The sequence below is a fragment of the Onychomys torridus genome, chromosome 3 (genome assembly GCF_903995425.1).
Source record: "Onychomys torridus chromosome 3, mOncTor1.1, whole genome shotgun sequence".
Lineage (NCBI taxonomy): Eukaryota > Metazoa > Chordata > Mammalia > Rodentia > Cricetidae > Onychomys > Onychomys torridus.
Window position 1 is genome coordinate 82,986,543 of NC_050445.1, and position 18,639 is coordinate 83,005,181.

Below are 18,639 nucleotides of genomic sequence, written 5' to 3' on the forward strand. Positions count from 1 at the left end.
AGAGGTAGGTAAACCTCCTAGGCACTCCCTCTTTTTAAATAGTTATTTACTTTCATGCATGTAAATAAATGTTAGGCATGGATATGGTTCCCATATCCATGCCTAAGGTCTTCAGAGGTCAGAAGAAGACATTAGCTCCTCCTGGAATCAATGTGCCTTGCAGGTGCTGGGAACCCAACCCAAGTCCTCTGCAAGAATAACTAGTGCTCTTAATCATGGAATGATCTCTGTAGCCCCTTAAGTGATGCTTCAGTCAAACCCAATCCACTGGTAATTCTAGTTGGCCTTTGGGCCGCACATAGTGAACACATCCATCAGCTTAGAGCTTGGTCAAGCTAGCAATGATTTCTAACTCGTGAGAACAAGAAAGTATTAAGGGCTTGAGAAGTCACTGTCACATTCTTTGCATACTGCCAGGAGTTTCTCAGCTTACTTTCCAACACTAATGGGAGGAGTGTTTTGGGCGAGGCAATTGTAGTTAAAAATGACAAAGAGATATCTGAAGGAGGCTGGCTTTTCCTCCTTCTGTTGTTCTGGAATACAACAATTCAACCCAGAAATATTTCTGTTAGGAAGCTCTTGGTTTTGACCTTAAGCACTCAGTTACTGTAAAAGTATGTGTGTGTGTGTGTGTGTGTGTGTGTGTGCGCGCGCGTGCATAAACTGGTACAATAAATATTCAAGGAGAACTTTTGCAGAGATCTCCATAGAGCCTGAAAACATCAAGAAAAACCTAGAATAGTGGTTCTCAAACTTTGGTATAACATGCATCAGAATCATTTGATGATGATAGATGCTAACAGTATCCAGGGACCACACTTTGAGAAACATTGCCTAGGAGCCAGTGCCCAGATACAAGTAGCTGTCATTCTATTAAGGGACCCACAAATCAATTAGGTAACAGGACAGCTCAATGAAGAAAACATCACGTGGACTTACCCGGCACAGGCCTTGGACACAGATATCATTTGTGTCCTGGCCACAGGGGGTTCCATCGATCACTCTGTCTCGGAGCTGGTAGTAGGCTGTGTTCCCTGCCACTCTGCAGAACAACTTACATCGGTCCTTCATCAAAACTAGAGAGGAAGATCATGATGCTATGTGACTTCCATGTCTGGACTGAGCTCCAGCTTGGCAGCCACATGGTCCAGCCCCACTGCACTTACTTCCACTGTACTTGGGGACCCAGCGCACGCTGGGCAGCAGACCATTGATGTTAAAGTGCTTGCCATCAAAGTGAGCACACTGCTCTTCTCGGAAATCACGCTTCTGCTTCAGGCAGGGCTCGGTGTTGCAGGATTTGAACTTCATTCTCCTCCCTACGCAGTACTTTCCACCATTTTTTGGTCTGAAAAAAAAAAATGGAGACAACAGATGCAATTTATTGGAACCTATTCCTCTACTCCTCATCCCTTCCCTTATGACTGGCTGGGTCTTTAGGAAACAACTTTGAGATAACACATGACCAAGGGAGAAGGACATGGCTCCACATTCCAAGTTTGCATTTTGCCTCCCATCACCTCCTCCCATCAACTCCTCTGGGTCCGGCTTTGCTTTCTGTCTTTGATTCCAGTAAGTGTCAACTTAAGGAAAGCAGTCAAACTTCGCCTCAACACTTACAACTATGAAATGGGATGTGCCTGTGTTACATCTGGATTTTGTTGCTTTTTCTTTGAGACTAGCTCTTGTATGCCAGGCTGTCCTACAATTCCCTACAGAGTTGAGGATGACCTTGGATTCCTGATTTTCCTGCCTCCAGCTCCAGAATGCTGGTGTTCTATGCATGCAACACCATACCAAGTTTTTGCAAACCTGCTTTGAAGATAATATGTCAGCTATCCAACAGAAAGCCTGAACATATGAAGCTGATCTTTGTCCCCTTTTCCCAAATGATGGCAGTCCTTCAACTTTAACAATTTTGTAAGGGAAGGTGAAGGCTGTTTTCTGTCTGTCCTCTACACCTTGACCTCCTCACAAGGAGACCACAGGGACACATTCTCTTCCACTGCCTCTCATTTTGTCCTCCTCCATCTTCTTTCCACAACTAGTCTTTTGATTTGGTTTATAAAATAGAACTGCACACATGGCATACGTCCACACTTTGACCCACGTCATAGAAGGAGAAAGCACACTGTCGCTCAAGTATGATGCACTCTGGCAAAGCACCGTGGTGCAAATTCATTCTCAGTGTGAAACTCTGCACATGTCTTTTCCAGATGTTACTCAGAGTATAAATTACACAACACATCCCCCAGCTATCAGCAGCTGGCCAAATTCATCACAGAGGTAGGGAAGGCCTCAGAACTTAGCCACAAACATTCGAACAGCTCAGAATACACAACCATCTCAGAACACCATGGAGCTCCAAGAGAAAGTTCACAATTGTTCTTGTTTAGTGAATTTTTTTTAGAATAATCCTAAGTGTAAGAAATGGATTTTGTTTTGTTTTTCAAGCAGAGGTTTTAGGTGCTGGGAGACACATCAATCATGATCATAATGGAGTTGGGGGTAGACTGTTGGTGGTACGGTTGGTTCTGGCTCCCAGTCTTGCTCTCCTTACTGTGACCTGCTCTGGTTTCCTGCTTTTTTAAAAAATGAGTCCATATAGCTGGGTACAGTGACACATGTCTTTAATCCCAGCATTCTGCATATCAAACTCAGTCTGTGACTTTGTTTTTTGTGTAAAGGCAGATTATAATTTCCTCCTTAACTCTACATATGGCTTTAATGAATGTAAATGTGCCCTTTTGAACTACACATCTCCTAGACAATGTGGTTTCTATCTGATTTGTGTGTACCATATAATATGGAAATCTATAGCCATAAACCTTTCAGAATGGAAAAATTAATCTTATAATTAAAAACTTTGTTTAGATATGATTATTTTTTCCATGTAGACAAATACTGAAACTGTAGGAAATTCCACTTTGGAAATACCATTAGCTGCATCTCCCAACTAAAAAGATTTTTTTTTTAAAGGACACTTTGTGCCAAATAGGAATAGAAAGGACTTCAGGAAGTTGGGAGATTAATTATCACTCTGTACAGCCAGCTTAGGTCATTCCTTCAAGTACATGTTACACAACCCAGCCGATTAAATTTGGGAGCATACATCCTCAAGGTTACAAAGGAGTTTTTACACACACCATCACAGGTGCATTCTACTCTTAAAGAGAGATGAGTTTTTGTCTACAAATTGGCTGGAGCAGATATATCAGCTCCTTTGTTTATTTACATGAATTAGTACAATCAGATTTGGGTTAGTCAAAAAAATTCTCTCCTGAAATAATGAAGGTAGGCTGGTTCTATACTTCCAGGGTATCAGAAGAGGCTGTTGGCTCAATGGGAAGAATTCCTTTTCAAGAGTTAGATAAGAAAAGAGGGAGTTTTATTAATCTACCTTTAATGATCTTTTCTAATGGGGCACACTAGGGGACTGATGTCTGTCTATATTGCTTCATTAGTTAATGGCTCTTCCATAGTAACCAGTTCTCAACATTCTGAAAATAGCTCACCTAATCAGTGCTTCCAAAAACTGGGAGGTGACCATTACTAGACTTGGTGGGTAAAGGTTCTTGCCACTATGTCTGACAAGCTGAACTGGATCCCTAGTATAAGGAAAGAACAGACTCCCACAGGTTACTCTTGGACCTCCACATGTGCACTACAGCACACATGTACATGAGCATGTACAAAGGACTAAATATGTAAAACATTTCAATATTTTTGTTGTATCTGTACTGACAAAAATAACATACAGAATTTTTTTTTAAATGAAGCAGATATGTCCTGACTTTTTAAAGTAAGATTTTATACACAGTTGCTATGGTAAGAACCTGAGTGGGAAATATCTAGTTCACATTTTCTTTTCAAATTGACAAATTCATTATCTTGAAATTTAACATATTTCTTAATTTAAAAACAGAATAGAATCGCTAAGGAAGGAAATGTGTCTGCCTTTGTTAACTAGACCTTTGCTCTGGTTTGTTTCTCTTTCCTATTTTGAAGACTGAACTGATTCTAGAGGTTTCTGTTTCTGCCATCAGGCATCTCAAAGCCAAATTTGCAAACAAAATAACAAGAGTAGGACCCACAGGCCTGATGGCATCGCTTTTTAGCCCCAGTTAGTGTTTGATGTGTCAACTTATACTTGAGGTGGTCCTCATTTCTTTCTTTCTTTCTTTCCTTCTTTCCTTCCTTCCTTCCTTCCTTCCTTCCTTCCTTCCTTCTTTCTTTCTTTCTTTCTTTCTTTCTTTCTTTTTTTCTTTCTTTCGTTGTTTTGAGACAGGGTTTCTCTGTGTAGTTTTGGTGCCTGTCCTGGATCTCACTTTGTAGACCAGGATGGCCTCGAACTCACAGAGATCCACCTGGCTCTGCCTCCTGAGTGCTGGGATTAAAGATGTATGTCACCACTGCCTGGCTGGTCCTCATTTCTTATACAATGCACTTGCTCACTCTGAACATGCCATCCCAAACTCTAGGATGCAATGAGATATGCCCGATCATTAAGAGCAGTCAGTGCAAAAGTATCAATTGTATGACAGACAAATTTAAGGAATAGCAGCAGATCTGGAAAGAAAAAGAATACTGTGGAATTAAGGTGGTCAGGGTACCCTGGGTCTCACAGCCCTGGAAGGCCACCAGTCCCTCTTCCTCAGCCCCCAGCTGATGGATTCCTTTTGAGTGGCCTCCACCCTGCTGCATCAGTGATGGCAACGGTAGACTTCGGAACTTACTCTGGTCGGTTGCACTCTCTGATGGCAGTTTTGATGCCTCCTCCGCATGTTCGGGAGCAGGTTCCAAAGTGACTCCAACTTCCCCAGGATCCATCAGTCGCTGGGGCCTCCATCTCTTTGGGAACACAAAATCCAAACTTGCAGTGCTATATGTAATAAAGGAGAGCAGTGAGGGAGAGCTTGGTGCTGTGAGTCATCCTAGGACCAGCTGGCCAAAGAAATACATCACATTTTTAAGTTTTCCCCCATGTGCTGGTTTGGAACACTGCAAATTTGCTATTTCTATGAATAATGGATACTGCAGGCATTTTAATATCATGCTCATTGATTTTAGGTGGTGTTTGCATTTACTGCTTGCTCTGATAAACACAGGCCAGTGAGTGGCTGGCTCCACACTAAATGGGTAGCCCTAATGGCCAGCTTTAAACTGCTCAATTAGTCTGTGTACTTGGAAAAATGAGGAGTGGAAATGGGGCATGGACTGCAGATGGGGGCCAAAATGAATTAGTGAATTTTCAGTGTGAATCTCTATTAGCAAGGCTTTAAGACTCTATAATCTTGCTAAAATCGAAGGTTTTATTAATACCCTTGATTTCAAAACTCCAATTTTGATAAACTGGGGAGGGGGAGTTAGCTACTTAATTCTTATAAACCCACTCCCAATCACTTAGGATCAGACTAAAGGAAAAGGGACAGATCACAGAGTCCTGTGCTTTGTTATCGTTTTTGTTCTGATAGTTTCAGACTCTACACTCTGGATCATAATATTATTATTAAAATAATAATAAAATACAATAAAACTCCCCAGCAACACAGGGAGTGTATGAGCTTATTTCAACTTTCTGCTATTGTGTGTGTGTGACCTAAAGCCCAGGGGACAGGGGACAGGGGACAAAAAGAGTGGCAGTGGCCACAGCCACAGGAAGGCGATCCCTGTGGCTCCCTCGGATCTCTGAAGTGGAGCCGGGCTGTTGTAATGTCTCTGTCGGGGAGCAGGAGTGAGGCGAGAGGTGGAGGATGAAGGAGGCTAGGCTGATATACAAAGGCAAGCAAGAAACAGGTTAAGGACACAGAGGGAAGAAGATTCATCCCTCCCAGGAGAGAAAGGCTTGGTGGGGAAAGGAAGAGTAAAGTATTGGGCTATCCTGGGCTCTTCCCCTGTAGCCATCTTCTCACAGCATCTGAAGAAGGTATAATGGGTGCTGGGAACCTGAACAGTGCATGCTCTGTACCACTGAGCAATTTCTCTCAACCTGCGGTGACTTTTTCCTTCTGTTTTTTTGAAGATAAAGTCTCACTTACACAGCCCTTACTTGCCTGGAACTTTCTATGTGGATTAGGCTGCCCTTGAATTCACAGGGGTCCATTTTCTCTGCCTCCTGAATTCTAGTCTTAAGGAATGCACTGCCACAATCAGACTATAAAATTTTTGATCTTCTTTTTTTCCCCATACTTTGTTTTCAGATCCTACTTTGCACATAAGTAACATCATAAACTATAATGACCTTTCAAATGCTCAAGAGGCCACATATGGTTTGTAGCTGTCTTAGGTTGCATAGGAAAGCAGATTGAGCAAGCTATGAGGAGGCAAGTCAATAAGCAGCACTCCTCCAAAGTCTCTGCTTCAAATCCTGCCTCCAATTCCCTGCCTTTCTTGAGTTCCTTTCTTGGCTCCCCTCAGTGAAGGAATGTGATCTGATCCTGTAAGCCAAATAAACCAACACCCCTCACTCCAAGTTACTTTTGTCATGGCGTTTTATCACAAGCATTAAATGTCTAGTGGATTGGGTTGAAATCAGGTCAGTCTTTTAGTGTATGCCATGTGCACACACATACACATGCTGGTATGTGTCTCTTCATGTGTATCTGTGTGAGTGTGGAGTGGTATGTATATCTGCCTGTGTGCGCATGTACGGAGGCCAGAAGAAGAAGCAGGGTGTTATCTTGGATCACTCTAATAAAGTGGCTTCTTCATTTGAGGCAGTGTCTCTCATTCAACCTGGAGCTAGGCTGACTTCCGCAAGCGCTGGTGATGCTCCTCTCTCTTCCTATCACAGTGCTTGGGTTACAGGCCTGTGCGTGGCCATGCGTGGCTGTTGACATGGGCTCTGGAAACTGATCTCAGGTTCTCAGAGCAAGCACTCTCACCCACTGATCATCTCTTGCCCCAGCCTTTCTTAAGAGAGTCCAAAACCATTAATACGACATTTTTCATGCACACACCTTTCTAAGAGGTCAGAAAGGGGATGTGGAGGTCAAGCTTGTTTTAAAAACTCTTGAAACAAGAGAGTTCTGAACTTCAGGATCACAAACGATTTTAAAATGAAAATGTTCATGGACTTAACAAGAGAATGGAGAATATAAGGAGACATTAGTGAGTCATTCATCAAAATAACATTGTGTTAGAAATCTAGCTCAAAATAGATTACTGCTGAGTGAGTGGAGCAGAAAGAAAGGAAAGGGGAAAAAAGGCCCTGGTGCAAGGAGAGTGAGAATGAGCTGGTAAATGGGGAAAAGGAATACACTGTCAAATCTGAGCTATCAACATAAAGCAAACAAACAAAATAATCAACTTCTATGTCAACATACACATTTCCTTTGGTCTGAACAATATGAAGAATGTGTGTGTGTGTGTGTGTGTGTGTGTGTGTTTCCCTGTATCTAGATCTATCTTTAGTAGGAGCTATTAGACCTTGCCTAGGTTCTAAAGCACAATTAAGAATGCAACTTATCTTCTCTGCACAGTTATTTTTCTGAAATTGGTCAACAGTGGTCTACACATATTCTGTGGAAGGCTTGAACTCAATACTCTAGCTGAATTCATTAAGCATTGAAGACAGGGTCTCCTGAACAGTTGCCCAAGACTTCTCCCCATCAGAAGACAATCTCCTGATTGTCTGCAAAAGTAGAAGTTGAGAAGCAGACATAGCAGCCCTCCTCCAAGTCTTTCTGTGGTCCAGAATTGGTGGGGAACTCAGCAACTGCATGGAGCTTGGGAGTTCCTTCATGACAGTTTGACTAAATACAAGTCACTTCACCATATTCTTGGGAATGCTCCTTTATTGTGGTTTTCCTGGCAGTAACAAGTGTCAGAAACAGACACAAGGGTGGGTGTATTAGACAGATGAAGAACCACAATATAATGCCAGTGATTTTGCTGAGATCAGTCAATCTTAGCAAGACAATTGGCTCAACTAACCAAGTTGTCAAGTAGAAGTCCTGCTTATTGTTAGCTACTGGTAGCAGCCTCTGGGTTACTGTGTTTAGAAGGACTCAGAAATTCCATCTTGATTGTGTAAGAATGAGTATCATGTTCAATTTTTGATGACTCCTGTGTAAACTTGTAAAGTACATTCCCACAAAAACCTGTGGTACTGCACCCACTGACACATGAAGGTTTTGTTGTTGTTTTTATGTGTATACTGGTGTTTTGTCTGCATATGTCTGTACACTGCATATATATGAGTTATAGACAGTTGTGAGCCACCGTGTGGGTGCTGGGAATTGAACATGGGTCCTCTTGAAGAGGAGTCAGTGCTCTCAACTACTAAGCCATCTCTCCACCCAGACAGACTAAATTTAATGCTCCATAAAAAAAATTCAAACTTCAGTTTTTGAACAAAGAGATCTACTGTTCTTTTAAAATAATGAAAGGTCCAGAAGCTATTAGGTCTATTGTTTCTTTTGAGGCTATCACCAGGGAAAGCTAAACTTCGGATTACAGCTTTGGAAAAGCCCAGTGGAAGTGGAGGGATGAGTTGACTTTGTTATCAACTTAATACAAAATCATCTTCAAAAATATAACTTAGCCAAATAATTTCCACATCCTCTATTTCCTTTAATCATTGAGATACAGGTGATGAAAATGGAGTCCTCATGTTTGACCACTGGAAAATAAAGTTGCTCAGAGAGCTGAATTCAGGATACATCAAGCAACCCACTGTCTCTCAGAAGCAAGAGGCAGAACTGTGGTAAGGAGGGTCCACCCTGGAAGGGTTTGGGGCAGTTCTTCTCTAAATGATTTGACTGATCTTAGGATAAGAAACTTTTTTTTTTTTCCAGTTCTCTGTATAAAATCAGGTAAGGGAGAATAAAGCTATTGATTTTTTAGTGATTCTTCCAAGGAAATATCCTGGATATTATTAAATCTACAAGGTAAAGTAGAGGCACAGTAAATCAGATGTTCAAAGGAAGTACAAAAAAAAAACAACAAACAAACAAACAAACAAACAAAAAAACAAAACAAAACTGGGAAGAGATGGGGGAAAAGGCAAAAATGATAAGGATGTCAAGAGTTTTGGAAACAGTGCCCACAGACTGCATTCCTAGTGAGTGACACAAGCCATGTGGACCTAGAGCTAAAATTTCCTTCAGTGAATGGTTGGGTGTGATGTGGAGATGATATGAAGAGCCCACAGCCACTGTTTGGAGTGCATACCAGGTACAGAAGGTTAGATTAATCATACTCCTAATGGCGTGGGACTCTGTTATCACTAGCCCACACAAACAGTGGGTTTTGTTTAGTTATTAACGAATTGGTGAGAATCATTAAAAACAAAACCAGCTCATGAGAATCTGGGTTAGACATATCCCAGGTAACATCATGACACTATATAAAAGAAAACATACTTGGTAAAACAACAGTGAAGGCATCAGGCTTGCAGTGTGGGCATTTCTTCGATTCTAATATGCTTAATCATAATAGCTTCCCAGTGCCACTCTCAGAAGGGGAAAAAAATATCACCACACACTAAATGGTTTATCTGTTAAAATTAACTTCCAGAGTTCTCAATTGTAAGCCATACTTTCATCCTCAAAAGAATCTGTATGCTGAACCACACTGTAATATATTATGTGCCACACACAGCACTGAATCCACCCAAGTCAGGAGCCTTTCTGTCCCAGGAGGAGAGACACCACCATGTTACTTGCCTTTCCAGGTTCACACTCAGTTCCGTCAGCCCAGGGTGTGTGCTGAGTCCTGCAGCCTTTGTGTGCTCCATCCACATTATTGCACCAGAGTCGCCTACATTGCATCTGTTCCGTTCAGAGGAAGACAAGACACAGTGTGAGCACACAGAGCAAGAGTTCCTTTCAACTCACATTTTGCCAGGGGTAAAAGTTGGCTTCCAAAGGCACTGTTTTTTTTTGGGGGGGGGGGTTATGATATATTCATCATTATAAACTATTCCAAAGTGCAGCCGCCTAAGACACTTTTCTGTTCTGGTGAGAGTTATGGTTCTGTAAAAGGGGATGACCTGAAGGAGCCTCTGAGTCATCGATGGCCTCACAGGGTCCTTTGTCTGTACCCCCATCCCATGTTAATGATGAGGAAACTGAGGTCCTGTGGGATGAGGGATCATTCTCAGAACTACACTAGAATTCTGAAAATGAATGTGACTTGAATTTGGCTTCGTCTTAGTGCCAAAATTGGTGTGTTTGTGTGCATGGACGCGTACCTGTGTATGTGCATGTGCGTTTGCATGGACATGTGCATGTGTGTGTATAATACCATGATCATGTAATGAGCCATTTTTAAGATCTAAAGGTTGTGAAAGGAAATATAGAAAAAAACCTCAATAAAATATATTTCACACTTCCAAAATAATATAGTGGGTAGTTATGTTCTTATCATTACCAAGCTAAGGGAAAGAAGAATTCACAAACAAGCTAAAGCCTTCTATACTCATCCTGCATCCCTCTCCTGCTCCTTTTACCCTAGAGGTAATCCTGTCTTCAGGAGTGCTCATGTCTTCAGGGTTCTCCATGCTTCTGTACAGATGCTTAAAAACCCACCAGGGTCACACATCATTGAAGCTTCCTATCAACAGGAGCACACAACACACCTTACAACTTCCTTCCTTCCTTCCTCTACTGAGTCCTTCTTTGGAGACTTATCACCATGGATGGAAGTATTTCAAGGTAGACTCTTCGATGTATGTGTGCATGCAAATGTGTGCATTGGTGTATGTTCACGTGTGCTTGCACATGTATGTGTGGAAGTCAGAGGACAGCCCTGGTGTTCGTTCCATCTTCAGGAACACCACCATCTACATTCTTTGAGACAGGTTCTCTCATTGTCATGGAGCTTACCAGTTAGGCTAGACTGGCTGGCCAGTGAGACACTGTTTTTTCCTGTCTCTGCCTCCCTGGTAGCAAGCCAGGGCTACAACACAGCATCTTCATATGAGTTCTGAGGACTAAACTCAGGGTTTCCTGCTCTCAAGGGAAGTGTTCCATCAACTGATCCAAACCTCCAGTCCCTCCAGGTAGACTTAAAAAAATGATTCTAAATTTTAATTTTATCCTAATTATTTAAAAAATACTTACAGGAGAAAAGTTAATAGTTACCAGAAATTCATTTTTAGAAACAGAAAAAGAAGCCTCCAACCACCTGGTTTTGGGGACTTTCCTTCCTCCTCTTGATGTTGAAGACATATGCTATCAAACTGTTTATTATGGAGTGTTTTCCTAAGTATCTAACATTTTCACTGCTATGTAATAGTTCACTGAAAGAAGACACTAAAATGTGCTTGGTCTTTCTCCCATTGGCCTTCCCCGACCCAGTGATGTTTTGAGACAGAAATACACGGTTCATGCTAGAGTCCGGATACCTCTCTATCATCCTGCCTCAGACTCCTGAGTGCAAGGATTATAGGCCCTACCATGCCTATATTCAATGGCTTGATTTTTGTATGAGTGACAGAGAAGTGGGCATTATTTTGGACGGAGTTATTTGAACTTTTAAAATCATTTCTGTGGATTCCCTATATTTCCCAATCCACCAACCATTGCCAGAGTATCCCTCTCTTCAGCAAAACAAACATACATTTCCCAAAGCCATAACCTGAGGCATCCCATGAAAGCCTAAGTCTGCTTACCTACAGAGATCCTTGACTCATACATTAAAATACCACTCAACCACCCAGCCAGCCAGTCTGCCAGCCAGCCAGCCAGCTAGATGATGACCAGGAGTGAACTGAAGACCGGCTGGTCACAGAACACAACCTAACAAGTTAACGCAGGGAGCCAGAATTGGCTCATGAATTCCTTGTACCGGATCTGGAAGAGTCCCTGTAATTCAGGTCACTTTTACCAGCCCAAGGGCATAAAAGGAGAACAGTGAGCTGGCCTCCACCATCTTGGGCTTACTTTCTGACTTTCTGCCAAGTGACAATGGCATCTCCCCTTTGTGCTATCATGAGAGCGCCGTGAGGAAACTCAGGCTGAACGCTGTGATACTGAGCCCGCCACTGCCTTATAATCCCACCACAGGCCACACTGCCACTGTCAGCAAGGTCATTCAGAACCTGTACTTGGGTAACTGATTTAGAGTGAGAACCCAGTGGGAAAAATTCGACCATAAACAAGTCCAGAATCAATAAGGGCAGAAACTACCTCGAACACTTACCATATATGGGCACACCTGAGAACCTGGCCCAAAAATCAATTCACATTGTTTATTCACGTTGTAGAGGAGGCCTGGGAGTTGGGAAGGCAAAGGGTAGGTTCTGGATTCGGGTTCATTCAACAAGCACTCGCCATACCCGGTGCTACGGGAAGCAGAAACATAGGATCGTGAGGTAGACTCCTGAAGGTTGTAGATCGGGTGGAGGCCATGCACACACCTAGCAGAACAAGAACTGTACCTTTTGGCCTTTGCTCTGTTCTCTTCACCCAAGGATAAATCAAGGGTAAGTCTAGAAGCTAAAGCTGCATCTTTGACACATACTCACTAGGAAGATATTCTCCACATAGGACAGAGCCAGGAGGAAGTATAGTGTCTGAGGGAGCACTGATCTCCTGCAAGAGTCATTATCTGCTTATTTTTTTTACAGTCCTTCCCAACAGACTGTAAGGATCTTAGGGCCACAGCTAGTGTCTCTTTATTTCTGCACAGGGCCCAGTCTGTAGCAAGAGGTATTCAGTGTTTGCTGGATAGATAACTCATAACAGGGAAGCATCTTGAGCTACCTGCTTAGAAGAAAAACACCAGCCAGCCCTCAGTTTTACTCAGGTTTCTGGAAACATTTCTTCTGGAAAATTTACACCAGGTGAGTTCTAATGAACAAAGCCTGCTGCCCCTCTCCTGCATTTGTTGTTGCAGAGATGTAAATCAGTGACCTTTGTCAACTACTCAACCTCTGCTTCTCTGGCAAAGGGGTGCACCAATTCTGTGATATGTGGACCTTGTATAATGTAATTGGGTCTTTGAGGAAGCTTAAAAAAAAGGTAAAGGGCATAAAGAGAAGAGAGGGAGAGGGAAGGAGGGAGGGAGGGAGGGAGGGAGGGAGAGGGAGAGAGAGAGAGAGAGAGAGAGAGAGAGAGAGAGAGAGAGAGAGAGAACAAACATGCCCTTATCTTTACCACAAACTCTCTTCTGGCAACCTCTCACTAGCCCATTGCTTCCAAGCCAAGATGACTAGGTTAGCAGCAGATCATCACAGCCTTCTCCAAAGACCTGAATCAATTTCAAAGCATTTCACAAATGCAGAAATATTTGCATATTCCCTTTAAGAAGCCAATTCTTTGCTCAGAGCAGTTTGTAATCTTCCAAACACTGGCAAGGCTATGCACTAACAGATGTCATAGGGTAATTTTTTTCCCCGCCTCCAAGGAATGTTATCAAAAAAAAAACAACCCAAAAGGAATGCTCAACTCTGCGTTTTCTTTCCCCTAATGGTTTACTTTGTATAGACCAGGCATTAGATTAGTGGTTCTCAACCTACCTAATACTGCCACCCTTTAGTTCAGTTCCTCATGTGGTGGTGACCCCCCCCAACCATAAAATTATTTCGTTGCCTCGTCATAACTGTAATTTTGCTACTGTTATGAGTTGTAATGTGAGTATCTGATATGCGACCCCTGTGAAAGGAGTGCTCAACCCCCAAAGGGGTCGTGACCCACAGGTTGAGAACTGCCGCACTAGAGGCTGTTACTAAAAGAAAGTTTAAGTCTTACTCCAAGAACTCAGTGATGTATTTTCGACTGCACTTGGACCACATCCAAGGGTTGGTGTAGAAGTTCAATGTCGGCGCCATGACATGCTGGGGGCTCTTAACACCTTCTTCTTTGCATTTATTGCTGTCATCGTGAGGCATATTGAACCTAAAGTCGATGAAACAATGGTGAGAATGTCAGTATACCCTAGCAGTTCATGCTGGCATTGTTGCTTAATAATTCATCGAAGAGAAAACTGCAACTGCCCATTGGGTATGGAAAAGCATCTGAGTCCAGGTGAGCAGAATAAATAAACTGTAAGACAATTCAAGATGGAGCATAGAACACAAGGGGATTTTTACCCAATTCAATACAAAGTACCTTTAGTGAATGCGCCATCATTTGTTGGGTGTAAGTACGCTTTTTGGAATTGCAGAGGCTCTGAATGTGCTGTAGCTGGTGCTAGAATACAGTAGTTGGAAATCCTAGTAGACAGTTAAAGGGTAATCCACAGAATCAAGATTTTGGCGGGATGCTGTACTATTGTTGATATAAAAAATAAATCGGTGTCAAAAGTAGAAGCCAAGTGATTTGTAGTAAGAGGATCCTCGTGGGCCTGCATCTCTCGTTTCTGGGCCAGGGTGCTAAGTGATACACCTGTGTTTATCAAGTGCCATTATGAAGGTATGTAAAGTGTGTGCATGAACTCAAAAGAATTCACACAGAGACCACAGGCACACAAGTTGAGCCAGCAGAGGGAAGAGATGGAACAGCGATTCACATGCCAATGCCAGCTGACAGGAGCCGGCTTCCTGAAAAGTCCAGCACAAGAAGATTCTTAAACTCTTTCTCGTTCTGCCTGAGGGAAGGCTGTGGAGCAATGCCAGGGTCCTCTTGGGCTTGGGCGGGTGACAACAGCGTTCACACATACTTTCCATTCTTGGCTTCACCAGAGGAAGTGGGGGGAAAATGATAGCATTTCCTCAGTGCACACCCCCTCCATGACCCACATGGCCTTCCAGCCCAGGCAATTATCCACCAGGTGACAAGGTCAGAGGGTCATCTTTTCTCTCTGGGAAAGACTGCTGTCAATCAGAAAACTGAGCTTGTGGTTAATTTAGCACCGAGAGAGGAATTCCCTTCTCTAGTTCACGCTGAACTCTGGAAACATGAGCGAGATAGGAGGGCGGAGACCTGTTTCTTATAAAGGAGAAATCTGGACTAAAGCCTGTGCATCTGCTCCACTAATTCTTTCATGTTCTGTTTCTTTTTTCTTTAAAAAATGTGGGTCCTTCAGTTTGCTAGTAGAGACAGGAAAATGTGATCTGCATTAGACGAATTTACTAATTTGTAATACTGAAGAGGCCATCTCTTCAAAGAAGAGATGCTCTGGCTTGTAGGTGCCAGCTATGGAGTCAATGTAACACTGATTCAAGCATGCCTCAGGCCAAGGTGAGCATTCAAACCCTACCTTGCTTCTTTCCCTATGGTAGACAGGCACTGCCCAACTCGCCATAACTAGCTAAAATCAAGTTTACTTATTTTATCATACAAATAAACAGAAACGTGTTTTCATTTAAGTAAGCATATTTGCTCACTGCTGGGGCTGTAATACCTATTTTTAATACTTACTGATTGATAATAACTGAGACTGTTTACATCCACAGTACACTAGATATGCATTCTGTGTTTTAGATGCTGTTTTGTAACTTATTTGATGTAGGGAACAGTACAGTTGACTCACTGCATCTGAGTGATCTCTTGACTCTGGAATGCTAGGATTAAAGGTGTGAGTGCCACAATTTCCTGGCCTCTATGTCTGTCTTGTGGTTGTTCTGTTCTCTGACCCCAGATAAGTTTATTAGAGTGCAAACAGACTCACTGTGAGTGTGTGTGGAATAGAGATGCACACTGCTTCTTATCCTAACTTGTGATGGCCCAGGAAGAGTGCTTCAAACATTTAACATCACTTGTTCTTTAAGCAATATTACCTTAACATAGTGTGGTTGATATATTGTGCACCCCAATAAACTTAACTTAAACATAGAGGTTAGGCAGTGGTAGCACATGCCTTTAATCCTAGCATTCCAGAGTCAGAGATCCATCTGGATCTCTGTGAGTTCAAAGCCACACTGGAAACAGCTAGGCATGGTAACAAGAGCCTTTAATCCCAGGAAGTGATGGCAGGAAGCAGAAAGGTATATAAGGTGTGAGAACCAGGAACTAGAGCCTGGTTAAGCTTTTAGGCTTTTAGCAGCAGTTCAGCTGAGATTCATTCAGGTGAGGACTCGAGAGGCTTCCAGTCTGAGGAAACAGGATCAGCTGAGGAATTGGCAAGGTGAGGTTAGCTGTGGCTTGTTCTGTCTCTCTGATATTCCAGTATTCACCCCAATACCTGGCCCTGGGTTTGTTTTTATTAATAAGACCTTTTAAGATTCATGTTACACATCTACAGGTTCTGCCAATTGTGGATGGAACATATTTAGGGGGGAAAACAAACTTTTGATGGTACAGAACCTGCATGGACTTCACTCTCCCCCAGTCAATATAATATAATAGCTATTTTTGTTATATTAGGCATTATGAGTCATCTAAATATTATTTAATATATATAGTAAATAGGCACAGGTGACATGAAAATTCAATGCCTCTTCATAAACAGGGCTTGAGTACCTGTGGAGTTTGGTATTTATGCCAGGTCCAGGAACCAGCCTCCCACAGACAGCTAACCATGAGTCTACTATTCCCCACACCCTGTAGACGAGCAACTAAGGCGTAGAGAGCTTTCATCACCTGATAATTCAGGTCAAAGTGTCACTCAGAAAGGGACCTGGAAATATAAGTCATCTCGAGGATTCTCTGCATTTCGTGAATATGTCTCAGGAATCAGAAGGACCAAGGAGATGTTGACTAAGCCAATCTGGCCTGCCTACACTGAAATCCTGGATTACATTCTAAACATTAGATCTCTGATAAAGTTTCCTTGGGAGAAAACAGCAAAGGTGTATGAAAAGGGAAAGGGTGAAAGGCACTTGTTGAATTGAACTTCTGGGTGTGTGCATGCAGCATGTACACGTGTGCACACATCTTGCTTCATACCTAGCACAGCATATACAAGAGGTGTTTGAACAGCATTCAAATTGAAAAAGCTTTCTTTTCAGTGATAATGTTAACTGTGTACAAAGCCTGAATCTGACCCAAAAGGACATACAGTTGCATGACACTAATGATTCTCTTGAGAAAACCATTTTAAAGATACAAATGATGTGTATGCTAATTATTTTAGAAACACACTAATGTGGTCCCAAGTCAGAATAATTTCTGGTAAATCCACACTGATTTGCCCTGTCTTCTCTCTGTGCTCTCTCCCAGTTAAATAAACAAGGAGAGTTATCTCATAATTCTGGTTATAATCTGGAAATTGAATCTTTCTTTGCAACATTGTTCATCTTCTTCTCTGAAGGAGGGACATCGATGTCTTAGAGGCTAACTGTCTGAGTTATAGCCATGTATAACCAGAGTTCAGAACAATCAAAATCAGGTAAAATCTGTGGACCAGAGCAACGTTGAGGCAACCTTCTGGACACACATGTTGAGTCAAGAAAGTTCTCCAAGCTAATTCACCCTTTGCTGTGCTAGGAAGGAATCAAAATGTATCTTTTCTTTGAGTCTCCAGTGGCAGGAGAAAAATTATTAGACTTTGCACATCAAACACAAACAGTTCAACCAAAGACACACAGAACTCAGGTTGAAGAGGGTGGATCGCCTTTACTCACAAAGGTTCAGCTTCTTTCATCCTGTCAAATCTACTCTGAAGTCGTGGCTCCATTAAAGTTAAGAAAACACTCACTGGTAAACAAAGTGTTAGGAGACTATGAATGGAATGACTTACACATGGCCCAGCTCATGGGCTATTGTGAAAGCTGTGCTCAACCCACTGTCTTCACTAATGGAACAACTTCTGTAGGGGTCACAAATGGTTCCCAATTCAGCAAGACCTATTCGGAGAGAAGGGGAGAAACCAGCGTGGATTTACTTTTAAAAGCAACTGTGACTCGGAAGAGAAACATCAAGGAAATAATTTTAGCCGTGGGGACATGTACAAGACTCACCCAAGGTGTCACATTTGTCCTGAGCTCTGCAGATATCCTCCCTAAAAGCAAAACAGACTTAGGCTATGACAACACCAGAGTTAAAGGTCAACACAGGAAAATCCTCAGACTTCTAGTCCATTTTAGGGACAGGAATAATAAAACATAAACTAACAAGGCCAGCCAGCATTTTGCAACTCCCCAAATGTCAGGAACCATAGATTTAAGGGTTGAAGGTGACACGGAGAAGTCTGCTGCTGTCTCCAGAGTAGCCACAGAACAATTAGACGTGCTCCACCCCACCCCATCCTAGAAAAACTTTCCTCAATGCCCACTGTAAAGTGCTCACTGCTTTCTCAGTTCATTTAAGAGGAGTGATGGGCTGGCGGTGGTGGCTTTGGTGTAAAGTCCAAGTGCAAGGTCACAGCCCTGGATTCAATCTCCAGCAAGGGCTTGTGGGGCCATGAGAGTGTTTAGAACTATGTCAGAGATGGTCCATGATAAGAGAAACCATTAAGCCAGCATCTCCTTCTTGCTTGTCCATTCTTAGAACGTTCTTCAAGAGTAACTTATATAAAAATTGGAAATTTTTCATTAAAAAATGTCTTCTTTCTGGCTTCTTGCAAAAAAAAAAAATCACATAAGTTGGCAATACTAGACTTAGGTCCTACAAGGCAGCCACCAGCTGGATTCGGTCAGCGGCTTCCCCTGCTACAGAAGGTCATTTGCTTTCAGGCCTGCCTTACATACTAAGTCCTCAGGTGGCATGTATACATTAAGAGATTCTCAGCCAGAAGGGTACCCTCCCTCACCCTCAGGGCACATGCAGCAGTGTCTGGTGACCTTGCCAGTGGTCATAATTGAGAGGCCAG

The 18,639-nt window shown here is 42.5% G+C and overlaps 1 protein-coding gene across 4 annotated transcripts in view; it reads right to left on the reverse strand.

Moving 5' to 3' along the window:
- Adamts9 (ADAM metallopeptidase with thrombospondin type 1 motif 9) overlaps positions 1-18,639 on the reverse strand; it is a 169,357-nt gene that overhangs the window by 117,648 nt on the left and 33,070 nt on the right. For all 4 annotated transcript variants that reach the window (XM_036180602.1, XM_036180603.1, XM_036180604.1 and 1 more), the window contains 8 exons: positions 17,789-17,829; positions 17,569-17,674; positions 13,698-13,844; positions 12,148-12,289; positions 9,669-9,773; positions 4,737-4,882; positions 1,167-1,348; positions 940-1,076 (listed from right to left, as the gene is read on the reverse strand). In XM_036180602.1, the coding sequence (XP_036036495.1) occupies positions 940-1,076; positions 1,167-1,348; positions 4,737-4,882; positions 9,669-9,773; positions 12,148-12,289; positions 13,698-13,844; positions 17,569-17,674; positions 17,789-17,829 (1,006 nt within the window). The remainder of the gene's footprint in view (positions 1-939; positions 1,077-1,166; positions 1,349-4,736; positions 4,883-9,668; positions 9,774-12,147; positions 12,290-13,697; positions 13,845-17,568; positions 17,675-17,788; positions 17,830-18,639) is intronic.